Source organism: Echeneis naucrates, chromosome 10 (genome assembly GCF_900963305.1).
Source record: "Echeneis naucrates chromosome 10, fEcheNa1.1, whole genome shotgun sequence".
Classification (NCBI taxonomy): domain Eukaryota; kingdom Metazoa; phylum Chordata; class Actinopteri; order Carangiformes; family Echeneidae; genus Echeneis; species Echeneis naucrates.
Genome location: NC_042520.1, coordinates 18,507,336 through 18,525,348, shown reverse-complemented (window position 1 = coordinate 18,525,348; position 18,013 = coordinate 18,507,336). Strand labels below are relative to the sequence as shown.

Below are 18,013 nucleotides of genomic sequence, written 5' to 3'. Positions count from 1 at the left end.
TTACCACCAGCCATCATGCAAATAGTAGCACAGAATGTGGGCCACTCAGATTAGGTGTCCAATGCCACACCTAAGACACAGTTGAAGCTCTGTTGGTGGTGGGAGTCGAATACCAAGCTGACTGTCTCTTCCTTTCAGCTTCCACTGCAGCCATCTGATCCAACTCATCAGCAAGTGGTGATCAGCTGCCAGCTCAGCTCCTCTCTTCACCTTAATGTTCAATACATATGGTCACAAAACAGCTGATATAACTCCAAAGTTGATAATTGACCTGTGACCTGGGGGGTCTTAGTGCCTGTTGCATTGAAGGACACCCTTTTGTTGCAACATTTTGTTAGTTATGGGCAAGCCATGACTAGCACAGAAGTCCACATTGTCCTTTTGAGTTAAACTCAGCTGGCTCCAGTGGTCAAAGGCCTGACAGCAGGCGTCGCCATAAGCCCCCTATCCTAGGCCTGGCCTGAGGACAGGGCTTGGGTAATCCTCCAAATAAGATATTCTGGGTCCTGGCCTTTTGACCCATTGGCAGTCTTCCGAGCCTTCACCCAAGATAAATTTGCCTTGGAAGACCCTACCAGAAGTACACTGCCCCCGACAACACAGTTCCTATGATCACTGTCTCACTCAAACCCCTTCACCACAGGAAGGTGGCAGTCCCCAGAGGAAAAAAAAAAAGGCGAGATTGCTTGTTTTAAAAATGGAATAATTCTGAGCCAATGGACTCCTGGTTAATTGTTCTGTGAAAAACAGAGCTTAATCCCAGGGGCTTTGTATAATTTGGAGAAGTGATGTGCTGATAACATTTGAAAGGTTTAGTAAACTGAGGGGCCTTTCTCTGTGTGAGTCACATTGTAGACAAAAATACACTGATGTCCTAAAATACTCTCAGTAGAATACACAGCCACAGTAGCAGACCCTGTCACACTTTTCACAAGCATCCTGTTAGAGCAACAACAAACGCGAGGGCTTTGCCCCCCTCTCCGTGAGCAACTTTTGGGATAAAGAAACATCTGGTTGCTGATGTGATACAGCGGGCAGTTTGTGAAGTGTTATTGTCTCTTTTCTATACACAATGACTAACTGACAAATGTCTGAATAACAGCCTGACACAGCTTTACTTCAGCGTCTCCTGAGATTCAAAACTGTTATCAGCCCGAATCTGTGAGCTGTCTGTCTTCCTCACTTACCTCCAGCATGAACACGGCAAGAACCCCCAGCTCTGTCTAAAATGGTAAACATCATGTGGCCAAATGGCCGTTTTCAAAGTGTCATAAGTGGATGTGGGCAGGCACGCAAAAACACACAGACACATGTATAAGCGCACACAGTGTAGACAGTTTTATTAGGAAATACAGCATGAGCCATTTTAAATTCAAAAACTTCATTACACAGGAAGCATAACCCTGGCACTGTCTTAGGGGTCAAAGATGACCCGAGACCACATTTAACAGCACTGAAAACTACCAAATCATCTTTTTTTCATCTTGAAATTTGATGACTTTTCCTCCACTGACCCAAACATTAGAAAAAGTGAAACATTGCCTTTGTTAATTTTACATGATAGCTATACACAAAAAGGGCACAAAGATTGTCCTAGGGGTAATTTTTGACCCACCAGTTATACAATCATTTACACACCATGAAAACCACAAAAGCAGACACACACACACACACACACACATAGAATGAGAAGTTGAGATTATGTGTGTTACTGACTGAACTCAGACAAAACTATGACTTTCTTGTGCATGTGCAGCATCTCCCCTCCAATGACCCCACAGTTCACAGACAAAACAAACATTTCATGAAACTTTCTATTTTTCCAACAAACATTTCTAGCTGCTTCCTAAAATAAGCCAACTTTTTGTTGTAAAAAATTGCAGCCGCATAAGAATACTTCAGAATACTGCAAAGTGTAATGCAAATAAATTAAATGCAGCCTTTCTGCAGAGTGAATAGGCAAAACCCAGATATTCCCAAAGTTTGTGGTGAATGACAAGTTGTTTCATCATGCAAAATACATTTGTGACTTTAAACTGCTGTGTTTTAGGGGTTCAGTGATGGCGGGGAATTTTTGAGGAACAGAGGTGTATACAGAAAGTGGAGACAGCTCAAGGGATAGTTATGATGAGCATCAAGAAATTGACAATATTGCTTTGTGTGCCCTGTTTATGTTGGGGAGAGGAAGGTTTCCACTCACATATCAACTGATGTGCAGAAGATTGTGAGAACAATGGGGAAAATGGATAGTAAATTTAAAGTTGCAATAATCAACATTTTTATGGAAATAATAAGAGGCCATGCAAAAGTTATCACAAAAACTGCAGTTAAAATAATATCTTTTGTATTTAATTTAATTTTTTTATTTTTTTTTGCCCCACAGTGCCAGCAGAGAGCGAGACGACAAGGCCAAGATGAACACGGTGTTGCAGCTGAAGAGGCAGCTATTTGCCCAGGAATAGGTGGTGATGAAAACAGGGCTAAAAGGATAGTGTATATATCTACAGTGTACATTCTCCAGGCAACCAATTAATTTTAGAAACTTTTTTTTACCAAAATATTCACTTGAACTTTTGAAGTGGTAATTGTGTGGTTCATTCACAGCCGGTTCTGCTGTTCCAAGTGGCCAAAAGCTTGATTTGTGGAGGAAACGGTGAACCACACTTGAATTACTGCGCTAAAAGGCAATTTTACTTGTTAAATTCAATTCGACATGAAATGCAAGTTTTAAATCAATCCAAGTTGCATGACGTCAAGCAATCTTGTTAGGTGTCGGCCCACCAAGCGCTGAAAACAATGCTCCCACTGTAAATTCCTGGACTCTACTAATGGGATGAACACAGCTGTCTCAAAAGATGTTCTCTCATTTGTTTTATTTTTCTGTGGTGAAGCTGGAGAAGGGATTGGATCGGATGATTTGATTTGATCTGAAGAATTTCCGTACGCCCAGGTGCGGAGGCATCTGCATTTGCTGTTTCTCTGCTAGATTTTCATCAGTTTGAGGCCCATCTGTTTCAGCGACTTAAACTTGAACCAACTCTCAAAATGGTGATGTCACAGTGTCCTGGTGTGCATCGCTACATTACTTAGCCAAAGTCAAGTTTTTAAGGGGTTTTAAATTACTCTTCAAGTATTCCTCTGAAGCTTTGTGGAGACTCTGAATCCCACTCTCCGGGCCCTCCCTTCATATGCTGTCATAACCTTTACACCATTAGTTAATAATTATCCATTACCTCAGTAGAGCAGTGACAGACAGGGACATACTGAAGGAAAAACATAAAGTGAGAACCATTATAAATATGCCCCCCCAGTTCATGGGGCTCTGAATGCCTCGGTGAGATATGAAAAAGGCTTGAATTATAAGCTACGCCCTTCACAGTCACCAGACTTCAGCACAGTGGAACACAAGTTGATCAATTTTGAATGAAAATGTCAAACACCAGAGCTCAGAGAACGTCTTTTGGAGGAACAGTGTTCAGCAGTCATGTAGAGACTTGTACAATCACTGCAAAGGACTGTTGATGTTGTTCTGGTGCTGTAATATTGGTTTTTCCTCTAGTTTGTCGAGTTTTTGCATCATCATGGGAAATGTGGAATCAAACTTCTTGTGGGTTTAACTCATGCTAGAGGATTATAAATCGAGAATTGTAGCCTCTGCTGTTGTTAGCATGCCCATGAATCCCCGAGTACTCAAAATACCAGGCCTATTGTTTTGAAATTCCCAAGGAAATCCAAATTGCACAACACAAAACTTTTGAATAACCACTCAAGAGTCAGGCACAGAAAAAACATATGCAATAATATTAGTGATATTTGCTGAAATGTGATACCGTTGACTGCTAGAACCGCTTTAGAAAGTAGGAATTCAGCTGAGCCTCTTCTTTGCTTCCTGTATCGTGCATCTCTGCTGGGAGGACCATCCCATCTCTAAGATAGTCCTTCTTTGCTGACTAAATCAGACTTCCTTTTGTGCAATTGCGCGGGGCGACGATCATGTGCTTGATATTATCTGTTTGTGAAGAGGTCATACAGTGGCCTTCTGTGTTCTGCAATGGCCTCAACACTGTTGTTTTGTTTCTCGCAATAATATGGATTCTAGTTTTATTTCTTTAAGCTGTAACTCTATAAACGGATGAGGACATGCTTCTTCCCTTTCCAAAGATTTCATTGCTCATTTTGAAACATTTATGGATCAGGATGACTTATATGACTTATACATTAAACATATAGTTGATTTGCCAACAGTTACAACAACCTCTAGGAATGAAAACAGCAACATATGTTTTTCTCAGCTGAGTCAAACAGAGGCAAGCACAGAAAAGCAGGTAGACATAGATGGTCGACTTCAAAGCGTGTGCTGCTGTGACACCTAGTGGACAACGTCCACTAGCTTTGTAATCAGTCTTATTCAGTGATGGACTGGACCTCAGTGACAATGAGGAAGCCATTCCTCAAGTCATCACATATATTGCGATATATTGCGATTTAAGTGGTTTCAATATATTAGGTGAAATATGGTGTGTTTAAAATTGTATAATATAATACAAAATAAAAATTTATTTATTTTTTTTTGTTTTTTTTTGCAAAAGGTAAGTTGAGAAGATTGTTTGCAGCTACAGCTTCATCTTTACATTCCTGTTAAAATTTTATTCTAGAAAACAAGACAAATAAGAATATTTATTTAAAGGTAACCAAATATAAAAAGGTCTTTAAAAACAAAACAAACACAAAAACACATTCATAAGTGCATATGTATGTGTGTGTATGTTAAACATATACAGCAAAATAATCTTTGTAATACACAGAAATGGCATTTAAAAGCAGCAGCACAAAACAGCACATTAAAAACCTAATTTTTAATTATAATTATAAAAAATGAAGCTGGGTAAGTTTTTAAAGCTTAAGTAAAATGGACAAATTAATAAATCTAAGAACACAAAGAGCGATGATGATTAGAAGAAAAAAGTTATGATCACTACAAGATCAACACTGGCTAAAAAAATGTCTCTACAAAATAGCACACATAAAATAATAATAGTGAAGAAAAAGTCTGCATTTGTTAGTTATAGGCACAATGTAGTCACACTGTAGGCACAGATAATAAATATCCAGTGTGTGATACAGGACTTGGTAAAAACAAATATTACAGCATAACTTGAACAGCATTCATGAACCCTTATACTGGGGATTTAACATGGTCAACAATGTTTGGGCTACATTAGGAAACTGGTCGCTATTGTAATTTTAATAATTAGAAATAATTAGGAACATCACTGAAATACTAAGCATTTTCCCTGAATCATCAGATTTTGCAGAAAACATTCCTGAGACTTTTTTGAAATATGAATTCAAGTCAATCTAGTTTCTTCAAAATGAGCTCTTTGACATGTCCTCAGATATGTGTTTGAAAACCTCCTGTGTTGTTTAAATTAACTGGCTTGCAGCTGCAGGTTTTCCCTGCCATCTAAGGTTGCGACTGGCCTTAGCCTGGATGTTTGTTGCAGGCTGCTTCCTCCCATCGCTGACTTGGACATGGAGGACAAGCGGTTGCGGAAACCCTCCCCAGAGAAAAAGTACAGCATTGGATCAAAGCAGGAGTTGGCCGCAGCCAGGCTAAGAGTCACCACGACAGACTTCTGCATGGCTTCTTTTTCTGAGCAGGGGACGTCAGTCCGGGACAGGGAGTTCAGGTGGATGGTGCGCTGCACGTGGTAAGGCGTGAAGCTGATGAGGAAGGTCAGCAAGACGATGACAATCATACGGATGGCCCTGTTGCCTGCGTCCCGCTGGCATCGAGCAGTATGAGTGCGAGACAGCAGGGTGCGGACTATGCCAGCATAACAAAGTAGGATTACCAGGAACGGCAGGGCAAAGCCTGCAACCACAGACAGATAGTTCAGTACAACTAGTTTCTGCAAGCCTTTTTCATTGGGAGGCTCAAAGCACTTGGTTTTATTTGTTTCGACATCAATAGTTTGGCCAGTCATGAGGAAGGGGGAAGATAACAGACAGATAAACACCCAAATGCCAGCACACACCAGGCGAGCCCGATTTTCTGTCACCAGCCGCAGGTTCTGCACAGGGTAGACAATGGCCAAGAAACGTGTGATAGACATGGCAACCATGAAGTAAATACTGCAGTAGAGGTTTACATACAGGCTGTAGGAGCTGATGCGACACAGAAAATCCCCGAGGTTCCATTGCCCCTTGTTTACGTAGTAGATCACTCGCAGCGGCAGCGTCATAACACACAGCAGGTCAGCCAGAGCCAGGTTAAACATATAGATATGAAAGGGTGAACTCTGATGACATGTTCTGGTCAGAACCACCAGGGCAAAGCCATTCCCAACAAGGCCACAAACTGTGATGAGGGAGTAAGACGTGGAGTAGACCTGATTGCGAAAGTCATCGATAGAGTGACATGCAGTAGAGTCTGACGAATTGTGCTGTTCCATTTGTGGCTGAACCTGCAGCTGCTGAGGCAGGGAGAAATAATATGATGAGCTGTCCAAATCCAAAAAAATCAAAGAGATATGCTTGCTAGAAAATGCATAGACTGTGATGAGTTCACTCAATTTGCCTGACTCTGGACGGAAATTGAGAAAGTAGATAAGATTTTCGATCTTATTCCAAAACATGACAAAGTTTCTGCTGTTATCTTTATAAAAACAGGTGCATTTGGGATTTCAGTGGCTGAATAAGATGATTCTCAAGTTATTTCTCAATGATGACATTATTTTTATGTCTACTAAAGAAGGGTATATGGCTGTCAAATTTTAATAAAGATCTTATTGTAATTTGATCTTATTGTGCTAAATACGAGCTGATGAAAGCCTGATAGCCTCAGCTTAAGGGAAATAACTGAATGAATATTTAAATATCAAATATCATTTCAAATGAAAAAATGCACCAGTGAATCATCAGAAGCTGTGCAACTAATGCACTTGATATATGTTTGTTTGCTGCGGTTAATAAAGAAAAGTTATTAAAACATATTGAGAATTCATTCACACCAACTGTTTACATTGTCACACATATTTGTCTTTTGAGAAAAGATACGCTTCCTCTGCAGTGCTGCACTGCTGAAAACAATCACACCACTCTGGCACTGGGTGGCAACACATCACATCTTTCAGTGTCATCCATTCTTTTGAACTAATTTAAAAACACTTCTGTCACTGTTTGCGAATAATCTGGGTTTCCTTACCCCTGAAGTCTTGTCTGCTCTTGGTCTCTTCTGGTGGGAACAGCAGCGCTGCCACAGTGTGTGTCTCTTCTGCTGCTCTTCCTCTCTGGCAGATGTTGCAGCGATAGTGGGAGGACGTTGCAGCAGGTGGCTGCTTCTTCACAGCCTGTTGATTGTTTGGAGGCTTTTTAGAGCAGGACAGCTCATTTTTTACTTTGCAGCAGACAGCGTCAGTTTCAGTGACATCATTTTTAGACAGTCACACTATTATGATAGACGAAAGGGAAAAGAGAGATGCGCGTAAACACATATGGTTCAGCTTTTGTTGTTTGGGTTCTTTCAATGATCCTATTCCATTAAAAAATGCTTCCCAATTCACCTTAGTTCTCCACTCTCACAGGCACGGAGTGGATTCTGTTTGTGTTTTTGACATACTTTATCAGCCACTTTGCCACAGGTTCAAGGCATAGTCTTCTTCCCCCACCAACACAATATCTTTTATTTTGGTTTTGTTTATATTTGCTCGGCGGACCAGTTTCCTGCAGTATTTATACACTTGAATCCAAGCAGCCAAGCATTCTTATCTTTTGAGACAGATTTGAACTGCGAGACACTTTAAACAATTGAGTTCTGGACACTTGAGCTCTGCAGCACAAGACCATACTGTGGATTCACTTAGTGTTGCTGTGAACCGATCTGTTGTGTTTGGGGTAGCTGTTTTGTAAGTCATGAAAATGGTGCAGAACCTGTTTAGATACTCCCTAAGTGATTAAAAAAAAAAAAAAAAAAAAAAAAAAAAAACACAGATATGAAGATGCAAGCCTCAACCAACATTATCACTCTTGACTGGACCATAGTGGACTTAAGCTTTTCCATAGCATTTCCATTTGTGATGGGTGTGGTTTGCAGTGAGTTGATGGGGTTCGGATGCTTCAGTGGAAATGGACAATTTGAAAGGCATGTGTGGTGAAAGGGCAGGATCATTTATCTATAACTCATTTAGTGCTTAGTAATTTTCAATCCTGCATGCACTTAAGAGGCATCTGGATAAACACCACAGGCTTCTCATGTTAAGAGTCTCATTACTCTGTTTGCTAGACTGTACATTAAGTCCACTGAAAAGAGAAATTGCAGGGCCAAAAAGCTCTGATAAGTGTTTTGACCCCACTGAAAGATTCTGATAGACTTGAGTAATCCCATTTTAGGAATCCTGAAAAAATATTCTATTATCTTTGCACACAGATGGTCCATTTACTATATAGGGAGAGTCACTTAATAGTACACTAGACATGTCAGGGAAACTACATTCATGAAGTTGATCAGCACAAAAAAAATCCCACATAAGGTGTACCGATAAGGGTTTACCTGCTCTTACAGGTGGAACGCAACAAATAGTGAGAGACTGGAGTGCACGTTTCATAAGCTATGTTCATTAGGTTGTTGCTTTTCTAATTGTAATTGCATTGATGTGTAAAACTCCACTAAAGCTTTAATACACTAAGGGCAACACACATTATTAGGGCACACATTATTTATGTATAATCTTTTTTTTGTGTGCACTCACCTCAGCATTTCCAGGTCATTTATTGTCTTTATGATTAAGGCATTAGTCAGGGCATATTTTACAGAATGTGAGGTGTGTGTGTAAATAATAAAAGAGGGCATGGCAGTGAGGCAGCAGGAGTATGAACAGAAGCATAGCCACATCTATATGCGGTAAAAAGAATTGTTGCCATTAATAATATTATTTTTATAATATTATTTTCTTTATTCACACATGTCATACTTACAGACGTGTGTGCTCCTGCTCCTTCTTTGAACTAGCAGCACTCTGAATCCATTGCAGATATTATGCTGCACATGCCTACCTCACACAGCGTCGTGTCAAATAACCCGAACCAATTCTTCAACTTTTTGAACTACATAAAACTACATAAAACTACAACTACATAAAATTATTTCCTTGACCTTTGGTAAAAAAGTCTGACGAACATTGTCGATTTGGTTATAGTTGGCCTCTTGTCATCTCCAGCTCAACACTGACAAAACATCTTGGTGGATGTTTAAGTGTGAGCACATTTTTCTTTCTGTTTACTGGACATATTTGACCTGCACCCAGCTTCCTTCAGCAGCATCGGTCCTTTCATGGTAATGAGAGCAGCACTTTTTCTCTGTCCTCAGCCAGCACAGATCAGTTATCACTCTGTGAGTAAGGTCATCATCTTCACTGCTGCCTTTCAAGTCCTTCAACGCTCTACTAACATGGTTGAGTTTAGTCATTTCACTGTAAATTCTTTATGATCAAGCAGATTTGTGGCTCTACAACAAAGAGAAACCCGACTAAAACTGTGTGCAATAGGATGTTTTTTCAGGTCATGTTATTTCTCAGGTTTAACAAACAGGTGACCCTACATACAGACCCTGCAGGAATACTGTTTGAATAATGCACAGTATTTTGAAATCTTGTAGCTGTCTTGTGGTTTCCTGGTTGTCATGACACTGTTTGCAGACTGTCTGTCGGCTGATAGAAAGATATTGTTTCACGTGTCTTGAATGCTTCAAATCATGAAACCATAAAAGCATAAAACTCCTCACTTTATATATATTATATATATTTACATATATTAGTTTTCCAATTTTGCATGAACATTGGTTAATTTTATATTTTACAAAACATGATTCATAAGTAAAACCACAGTACAGTATCTCTGCATATTCAATGGCACAATACAGTGTATTCTCACAACTGTTGTGTTTCATGTTTTCATCAGGGGATTTTCTGCAGTCTCACACCTATACAGCAGATATTGAATCAAAAGAGTTGATTGTGTACAAACAAACATGCAGATCGATGCAGGAATTTATCTCAGATATATATAGCAATGGAGTTAAGTAATGATTATATTCAAATAGTTTAAGGTCAATACTGACGTGACAATGTTCTTTCAAAACACATCAGGCTAATAATGTAACTCAGGAAGGGGAGACTGTGAGCAAACGTCCCTGCACCTTGTTTTGTTTTAGAGGGTATCATTGATTGGCATTTTTCAAAGAAATAAAAAAAATATTTGGGGGTATTCAGGGAAGTATCAGAAATACTTGTTATTCTTTATACTTCATCTATTGGCAAAACTAAATAAACATGCATGTCAATGACGGTTTTGTTCTGTTGGACATTGAGCAGCAAAACAACAGGATCTAATCAAACTGAAGCAACCACTTCAACATGAAAAGCTGCAGCACAAGATATTTCTTCAAGTCAATGAGTTAGGTAGGAGGGAGACTTGAGCAGGAAAGTGAAAACTGAAATTTCTACTGTGTGGTATGCCTCATCCAACACATCCTGTTAGAGCTGGCACAGAGCCCATACACAAATAGTCACATGTTGGGTGAAACACCCTCATACACACCTATCCTGTTTAACTTCATGTGGTAAGTAAGCTAAGCTCAAAGTAAAATGACCTGTACACAGTCAAACATCAGAGTACTGAAGAACTCTCACGTTACCTAAACAGTGTGATTCCCCTGGACCAATCAGACATCTGCACAATATATATAGCTTCTTACTGCGACTTAAAAGTGGACTTAGAGGAAAACTGGACAGTAGGAAACCAAAGCTCAATTGGACACTTTAGAGGAAATAGGAAGGAAGCAAGTACTTTTAAATACTGTGAAGGTGAAACTAAAAGTTTCCACTGTAATATGCACAGTATTCAAACACGGATTGAAACCAGTAAGTAATTCAGTGGTACCTGATTCACACAACAAGAATGCCACTGTAAATGGCAGACTTGAACATGAATTAAGCAATGCAAATGTTGATACTAGCGCGAGCTGAGGGATTAGTCAGGATTGAGGAGTCACATCATTTGGCAGCAGTTACTGTGGCCACTTATCACTCTGCTTGCACCCCTGTTACTGTGAAAACAGTAAGCTGAATGTGTCCAGGCTTGTCTGCTTTCTTTTAACATCCAAAATGCTGTCATCAGGGGTGAGTTGTTACCTTTGCTGAATCAGGGATGTAAGTCATTCGCTTCCTGATGACAAGTTGAAACAATGTATCTCACGTAGTTTACAAGAAGTCGTTTTCGAGTCTGATAGCCATTGAGATCAGTAGTCCATGCAAAAATATATTGCTTTGTTGACATGTCAGCGAGTCAGAGAAATCCCTCGGGCACAGATTCTCCAGCAGCATGAACCAGATAAAGTCTGGCTCACCTCAAGACAAGACATGATGAAATCTGCAAACTGAGCCTGTCCAGGTGAAGCAACTGCTGCTCATAAAGAGCAGAGACTGGCGACTCCTCCTGAACTGTTTTGGCAGTTGGACCGGGATGAGGCGCTAACATGAGGAAATAAAGCTCTCTGGTCACATCCAGGTGAGACAAAATGATGACCTTCAACTTCAACTTTGTGCTAATACATAGGTGAGTCCCACGCAGACACACTTCAATTTCATTCTTTTAAAAGATAAAATCTTTTTAATCAGGGAGAAAGCCAGATTACTCAAATTACCAATTACAGTGACAATAACTGAGGTTTAATTGTTTAATTAAAGGCAGACAGAGGAGTTTATCTGTTGAATTAAGGCACTGCGAATATGGAGATCTCCTCACCTTAAAGACTCAAGGGTCGCATTAGGGTAAGGGTGCCATGCAGTGTTTATGTGGCTGTTTTAAGTTCCAACAAAATAAATTCTTCACTGTGAATGACACACAATAAAGACAGTACATGAGATTCACCCTCACTCATGTTAAATCGTGCCTCTCCAACTGTGTGATCGTCAAAAGTGGTAATTAATTCTGTCAAACCGAGTCGTGAATATAAAACAAAGCTAAACTCCAAGTGTTGAACTCTCAGCAGATCACACCAACTTCTGAAGGCGATCTGGAAGATATCTGCTCAGTGCTGTCTCGGATCAGTCGCAGGCGGTGTGCTGTCAGCGTCTAGAAGATGGCTGCGTCAGTTCATTCTGCTGAAGGCAGTGATTGTGCTGCTGCTTCCCCATGGAGCAGGTATCCCTCTGCTGGCGGGCTGTGTGTTGAGCCTGCGGGCCCTGCTGCTGCTCCGCTCCCCCCACATCTCCACCAAGCCTTCCACTGTATTCCTGGGCCAGCTGGCTCTCTCCGACAGTCTCATCCTGCTGCAGTGGGCGCTACGGCTGGGAGCAATGATGTACCTGTGGATGGAAGAGGAGGGCTGTGGACTTGATGAGTCCCTCATGAAGAAAGGGGAGTCATTTTGGTGGAGGGAGTCGGTGATCGTACTCTGTCACCAGCTGCTTGATGCCCACCACCTGGCCTCTCTGCTCCTGCTGGGGCTGTTGGGGCTGGAGGCTACACTTGTGTCACGTTGGCCCCAGCAGACTCGAAGTGTCAGGACATCTCACTGGGCTTATCTCACTTGCAGCCTGGTCTGGATACTTGTGTTGCTAGAACTGATGCTATCAATGTACTCAAGGCTGCAGAACACCAGAACTCAGGCTAGTTCCCTAAAACTACAAAACTGTCCAACCTCATATGTTGGGGTGGAGTCTGGTCCCTCCCTGCCTGCATTCCTGAGGAGGATCTTATGGCTGGGGAATTTATGGCTGCTGTATTCTGTGTTATGTAGAAAAGCACAGAGGATGAACAACTCCCTAGATTGAATGGTTTGGCTGCAAAATGAAAATAGAACTGTATATTCTGAGAAATTTCTGATATCCCTCCAATGTCCTCACTAAGAAAAAAAAAAAGCAATGGAAAAATTATTTCTTTGCATTTTTTATTTCCTTGAGGCGATAATAATAATAATAACAAAATAAAAACATGTTTAAAGTTTTAAAACATTAAAGGGATATATTTATAAATTATATTTAATATGATATGTGGATTTTGTGTCAATGGTATGGCTGCATCATATTGTGGATATTATGTTTTGGATATTAATTATGTTTTATACATTCCATACAGTGAGATAAAGTAACATCTGTGACTGTATTACATAACCAGTGTGACAGTGTGTTCACATTTGTGCATGTTACCTCTTTTTTTAATTAAACCAGCAAGCAGTAGATTGACACTAAAATGAACTGCCGTTTCCGACTGAGTGCACCAGATTTACCTACTAACACTTCTGAGCGTACTGAATTGAGAATGGGTGGTGCCAAGAACATATCCACTTTTCGGGAACCATGTTAGCTTTGAGAATTTACATAGTTTGATTTTCGATGAGGCCATTCTCTTACACACATTTCCTGCAGGCCAATCCAGGAAATGTGCCAATTTGAGAATAGGCAGCAGAAAAACAATTATCAATTATTATACCTGGTTGTTTAATGTTTAAAAAAAAAAAAACAGTAACAATGGTGCAAACCGGCAGCATAGTCTGTGTAATAACTAGGCCCGTAGAAAATATGGACTGCAGTCTGTTTACATTTTAGAAATAAACTGTGAAGTGAGTTGATCTCAATTTTTAACAGTGAGAGATTATCTAAACACACTCTGTCCTGTGTTTGATTTGGCAGGCAGTCTAGGCAAATACATTCAAATAAAATACTGCTTTAATGAACAGATGTTTTGACGGCGCACAACAACCATCTCAAGGAGAATTGTAATCAGCGTGACTGCTCACAGTCTTTTATGTGTATCAAAAATATGTTGACCAACTGCTCACAAACGCCCTGTTTACATGTCTGTTTGCAGCACATTTTTTCGACAGGAAAACATATCCAAAACTAAACATCATTTGGGAAAAATTCAGTAGCAAGATAACCCTAACCCTAACCCTAACCCTTTTTTTGGTAAAATTTCAAAAAAGCTGCAGCCACAGAGATGCACCGAGAGAGATAGAGAGCGAGAGAACGACTGTTCATGTTTAAATTGTGCATGCAGAGACGTTTCTGCATGTACAAGTCAAACATAGGTCAAGCTGATAAGACACCTGCTACAGCACTAGAAGTCAAAAGACAGTAACCAGGCACACTATGGCTTTAACTCACATATCAGCAGTTACGATCGACTTTGCAGAGCAGAAATTTTTGAGGACACGACTGATCACGGATGTGCAATCTGTGAGTAAATTTGCATTTGTAATGTTTGGAGGAAATCTGTGGTGTAACCACCTACACAATGCTCTGCTGAGAAATTAGTGAGAACAGAACCAAAGCGGAGGAAAACTTACAACGTGATTCTTGATGAATAGGGTACTGCATGGTTTTAGTATGAGCTGTGTCCAGCAGAGAGAAGCACAGAGCTATTGAGTCTGATCTCAGGTTTGCAGATCTTCTTGGCTCACTGAGGAGGATGGTGGCTCTCACCACTACACCAAACTAATTTGTATGGCAGGCTCAGTCTGCAAAGACCTGTGTGTGAGTGTGAGTGTGCATGTGTGAGAGAGGGTGCAGCTGTAACTTTAAGTGTTCCTGGAACTAATTGATTTGAACCAAGAAACAACAGGGTGCAGTGGAGTGAAGAATGGTGGTGGCTGCTTCCTTCCCATGATGCTTTCTGTTTGGCGGAGGAAAACCCTCCACAATCTACTCTGTCTCTGGAGCTGTCACTTGCAAATATAAACAATGTTGGAGGTCAAAGATGGATCCTGTTTACCTTCTTCAAGAAAATACGGTTCATTTGTGCCCTGAAGAAGAGGAAAATACCTGGTAGTTATAATTTGCAAGAATTTCAGAAACAGGGCGGCTCTTCAGAGCCAACAGATTTGTATGGCACATATTTAAAACCCTTCACAATATTTGGCTACCCTTAGCGCATTGTACTGTACAACCTTCTGCCTTACAGCTAAATAGCACCCTCTTCTGGATTCTGGACTTTCACACACCCCTTTTCTTTTTTCCTAAAGGGCCTTTTTTGACTTGCCACAATAAGAAAAGCTTTCAATATCCCATTGTACCAACAACTATCCTTGGATTATTACATATGTTATTTGAAATCAGAAATCCACTCACATCCAATTTATCATGATCAAATCATTTCAGCTGAATGTGAAATCACGTCTACATGTTATGGTTTTACTGTATTAAGTGTTTATGCAACAAGACTTCAGAGACTACAGGTGAGTTGGCCAATATGAATCACGCTCATGCAGATGTTAATAAACATATTTAAAGTGTGTACCATCATAATGTCATCTGTTAGTAGGAACAATTTGGTCATCTGGCTGATGAGAGAGTTATTCGTTTTCTCTGTCATTCTGGACCAAAGTGAATGATTGACCTATAGACTGTCCCTTGAGCTGTGTCTCTACCGCTGTGGATTTGACATTGAGCAAAAGTGAGGAGTTTTTGACTGTTGTTTTCTCAAACTTGATTGAATAAAAATTTGATAAATCATTTGTTTGTTTGTGTAGAGGGTCCTGGATAATTATGTAGAAGCTCTTTTTGTAAAATGAAATTTTAACACTTTTGGGAGAATCACATTTTCCAGTTTTCCAATAACTTAAAAACTGAGTCACTGTAAAGAACTCAAAAAATGAGACTTTAAACTTTATATGGGGGGATGTTGGAGCAGGGGGTGTATTATCTTATCTGCTGTATCAATGAACCAGATTATAATTCAACTAAACTAAACTATCCCCCCATGCCCTGCAAATATTCCCCCGATGAAAGATCTTGTTTGCAAACAATGACAACAAAGTGATCAAGTATCTGACAGCTGATTATTTACTGTATGCAGCATGAATCAGTGAAGGTATCGGCCCATTATATCACAAGCAGACAACCCTGTCTACACAGGCTGGGGTCAGCCTGGTCAGCCTGTCTGCCTCGTCGTTCAGTCTGGAGAATGGAAGCTCACCCATGGCTGCTCATGCTGCACCTATCAGTGCAGTGGGGTGAACAGCCTCAGTGCGATCTCAGGCCTCCCTCTCAGGCCTCAGACACAGCCAGCAGCATTGATCCGGGCTCTGTTCAGCTACAGAAGACTGGTCTATAATCGGGTCAGAGCTGAACGCTGCCTCACAGGGGCTAAGGTCAGCTCCACACATACACACAAACACACTTAGGAAACCCCACTGCTGTCATGTTAATATCAGTCCATGAAGCCTGTAAAGCCCAAGAGTCCTGTGTTGCACTGCTTTGCTGCTTTTGTCCAGCTCTGTTGTCAGGACGGAAGTATGTATGGCATGACGAGGCTGCCCCTAAACCCTCCTGGAGCCACTGAATGAGAGGATGGACGGAGGCAAAGGGAGGAAAGCAAAGGAAATACACTCATCATGCATTAAAGGAGAACTGGACAGAGGGGTCGAATAAGAGTGTTGGGAGAGGGAGTTGGAGGGGGGTGGTGGTGCAGTAATGGGGTCTTTGTTCTGGTTGGTGTGACTCACAAAGACAGGGGCAGCGCAGCTTAGTTACCATTTCCAAACCCAGAGAATAAGAAGGGAGTGTGTGTGCATTCGTGTGAGGACTGGGGCCCAATCAGCAGCCCAATAAAAGCACACATGTATAATGGCTCATCCAATAGTTACTTTGACTGTCACACCACAGACAGCCATCGGTGGCTCGGTGCCGAAGACGTTACACAAACTAACTGACTTTTACTGAAAACTGTTAGCATGGTATTTCAAAATATTTCACCTTTTAATGTGCAACACGTTTTCGGAAAATGTTCTTCCAATTAGCTCAAAATAAACTTGTACTTGTTTGTTGTTCAAACTTCCTCATAGTACGTGGAAACCCGCGAATCATGCAGTATTGAATGCAGTATCATATTTTCTATTAAACAGATAACAAAGAAAAATGTTGTCCTCACTTAAACCTGAAGAATACACAACAGATGCACATTCGAAAATAATACAAAATGTATATTTGGAAAATGTGGTCCATTGTTAAGTGTTGCAAGATAAAAGACAAGCTGGCAGAAATGTGCCAATGGTTGCAGTGCTGGCTGTTGGGTTTATCTGTGAACCACTTTCCTGACTCAAAGCGATGGGGCAGTTTATTATGACCTAATAGTTAGGCCTTGTTGCCAGGCAACATCAAGTGGTCACAGTAATGGCAGCAGGAGCTAAGAGGAAAGTGCTATGATGTAGGTCAAGAGGAGGCTGTGGTGGATGGATGGGCCGGCAAAACACTGAATTATGGCATTAGGAGAGTGATGTTCAATTCTCGTGTAAAGGTTCACGTCGCTTTTATTGTACATGACTGTTTGGCAAAGTAACCACATAGTTATTATTGCAACCATGACGACCAAGGTCACCTAATCTTGAGCAAGTGCTTATTTTACGCCAAACCTTTAATCTTTCCCTTGACCTAACTGAGCATAACTGTTTTTGGGGTAACCATAGCGACAAAACTAGGCACACTGCTCTTGGTACAGTCCTGATGTGAAGTATTGCAACCATAACAGGCAATGTCCAGTCTTTTGCTATTGGGACACCCTATTTCAGGAGACACACTGCGGTGTTATTATAAAGTTGAGGAAAACACCCTGGGTGGCTGTTCAGGTCTGAGCACTGAATGGATTTTTTGCAAACTGAAACATCTGGTCTTTCCAATGAAACTTGAAGAACCCTGGCCTCTTGTTAACATATGCTATGAAAATATTTTTCCATTTTCGGACAAGATATTTGTCTGAATATAGTTTGATTCTTTTCTCTTGTCTAGTATGTCTCTATCAAATAAACCACTTTAGACAGGTTTTTTTTTAACTTGCTGCCTAATAAGGCAACACTAACTGAAGTGATAAACTTTATTCATGTTGTGAAACATCATTAAGGAAACATGTTTTTATCACAGAGTGTGACATTAAAGACATCCGGCAGTGTGTATTGTATCACTTGTGTGCATGTTGAAGGTGTGTGTGCATGTGTGTGTCTAAGTTCAGCTTGTGGAGC

General features: G+C 40.6%; 2 protein-coding genes across 9 annotated transcripts in view; one reads left to right on the top strand and one right to left on the bottom strand.

Moving 5' to 3' along the window:
* Window positions 1-4,542: 4,542 nt before the first annotated feature.
* The window catches only part of cysltr1 (cysteinyl leukotriene receptor 1), a 25,088-nt gene continuing 11,617 nt past the window's right edge, over window positions 4,543-18,013 (bottom strand). Inside the window, exons 1-4 of one of the 7 annotated variants that reach the window (XM_029513213.1) lie at window positions 14,348-14,539; window positions 11,190-12,904; window positions 7,208-7,352; window positions 4,543-6,476 (exon numbers count right to left, since the gene is read on the bottom strand). In XM_029513213.1, coding sequence (XP_029369073.1) covers window positions 5,430-6,455 — 1,026 coding nt within the window. In that variant the 5' untranslated portion in view covers window positions 6,456-6,476; window positions 7,208-7,352; window positions 11,190-12,904; window positions 14,348-14,539 and the 3' untranslated portion in view covers window positions 4,543-5,429. Of the gene's footprint in view, window positions 6,477-7,207; window positions 7,353-11,189; window positions 13,517-14,165; window positions 14,251-14,347; window positions 14,540-18,013 lie in introns of those variants that run through there. The other 6 variants (XM_029513216.1, XM_029513215.1, XM_029513212.1 and 3 more) reach the window with 6 other exon arrangements.
* Window positions 10,790-14,038, top strand: LOC115050374 (uncharacterized). 2 transcript variants are annotated; one of them, XM_029513220.1, is made up of 2 exons: window positions 10,790-11,613; window positions 12,050-14,038. In XM_029513220.1, the coding sequence occupies exons 1-2, from the start codon at window positions 11,576-11,578 to the stop codon at window positions 12,831-12,833; spliced, it is 822 nt and encodes a 273-aa protein (XP_029369080.1). In that variant the 5' UTR covers window positions 10,790-11,575; the 3' UTR covers window positions 12,834-14,038. The 2 variants fall into 2 exon arrangements, with proteins under 2 accessions (XP_029369080.1, XP_029369079.1); XM_029513219.1 differs by having other exon boundaries at window positions 12,047-14,038.

Coding starts and splice junctions, on each gene's coding strand:
- LOC115050374 (XM_029513219.1), top strand. CDS start 11,576: ATGATGACCTTCAACTTCAACTTTGTGCTAATACATAG. Junction 11,614..12,046: donor AACTTTGTGCTAATACATAG/GTGAGTCCCACG, acceptor TTGAACTCTCAG/CAGATCACACCAACTTCTGA.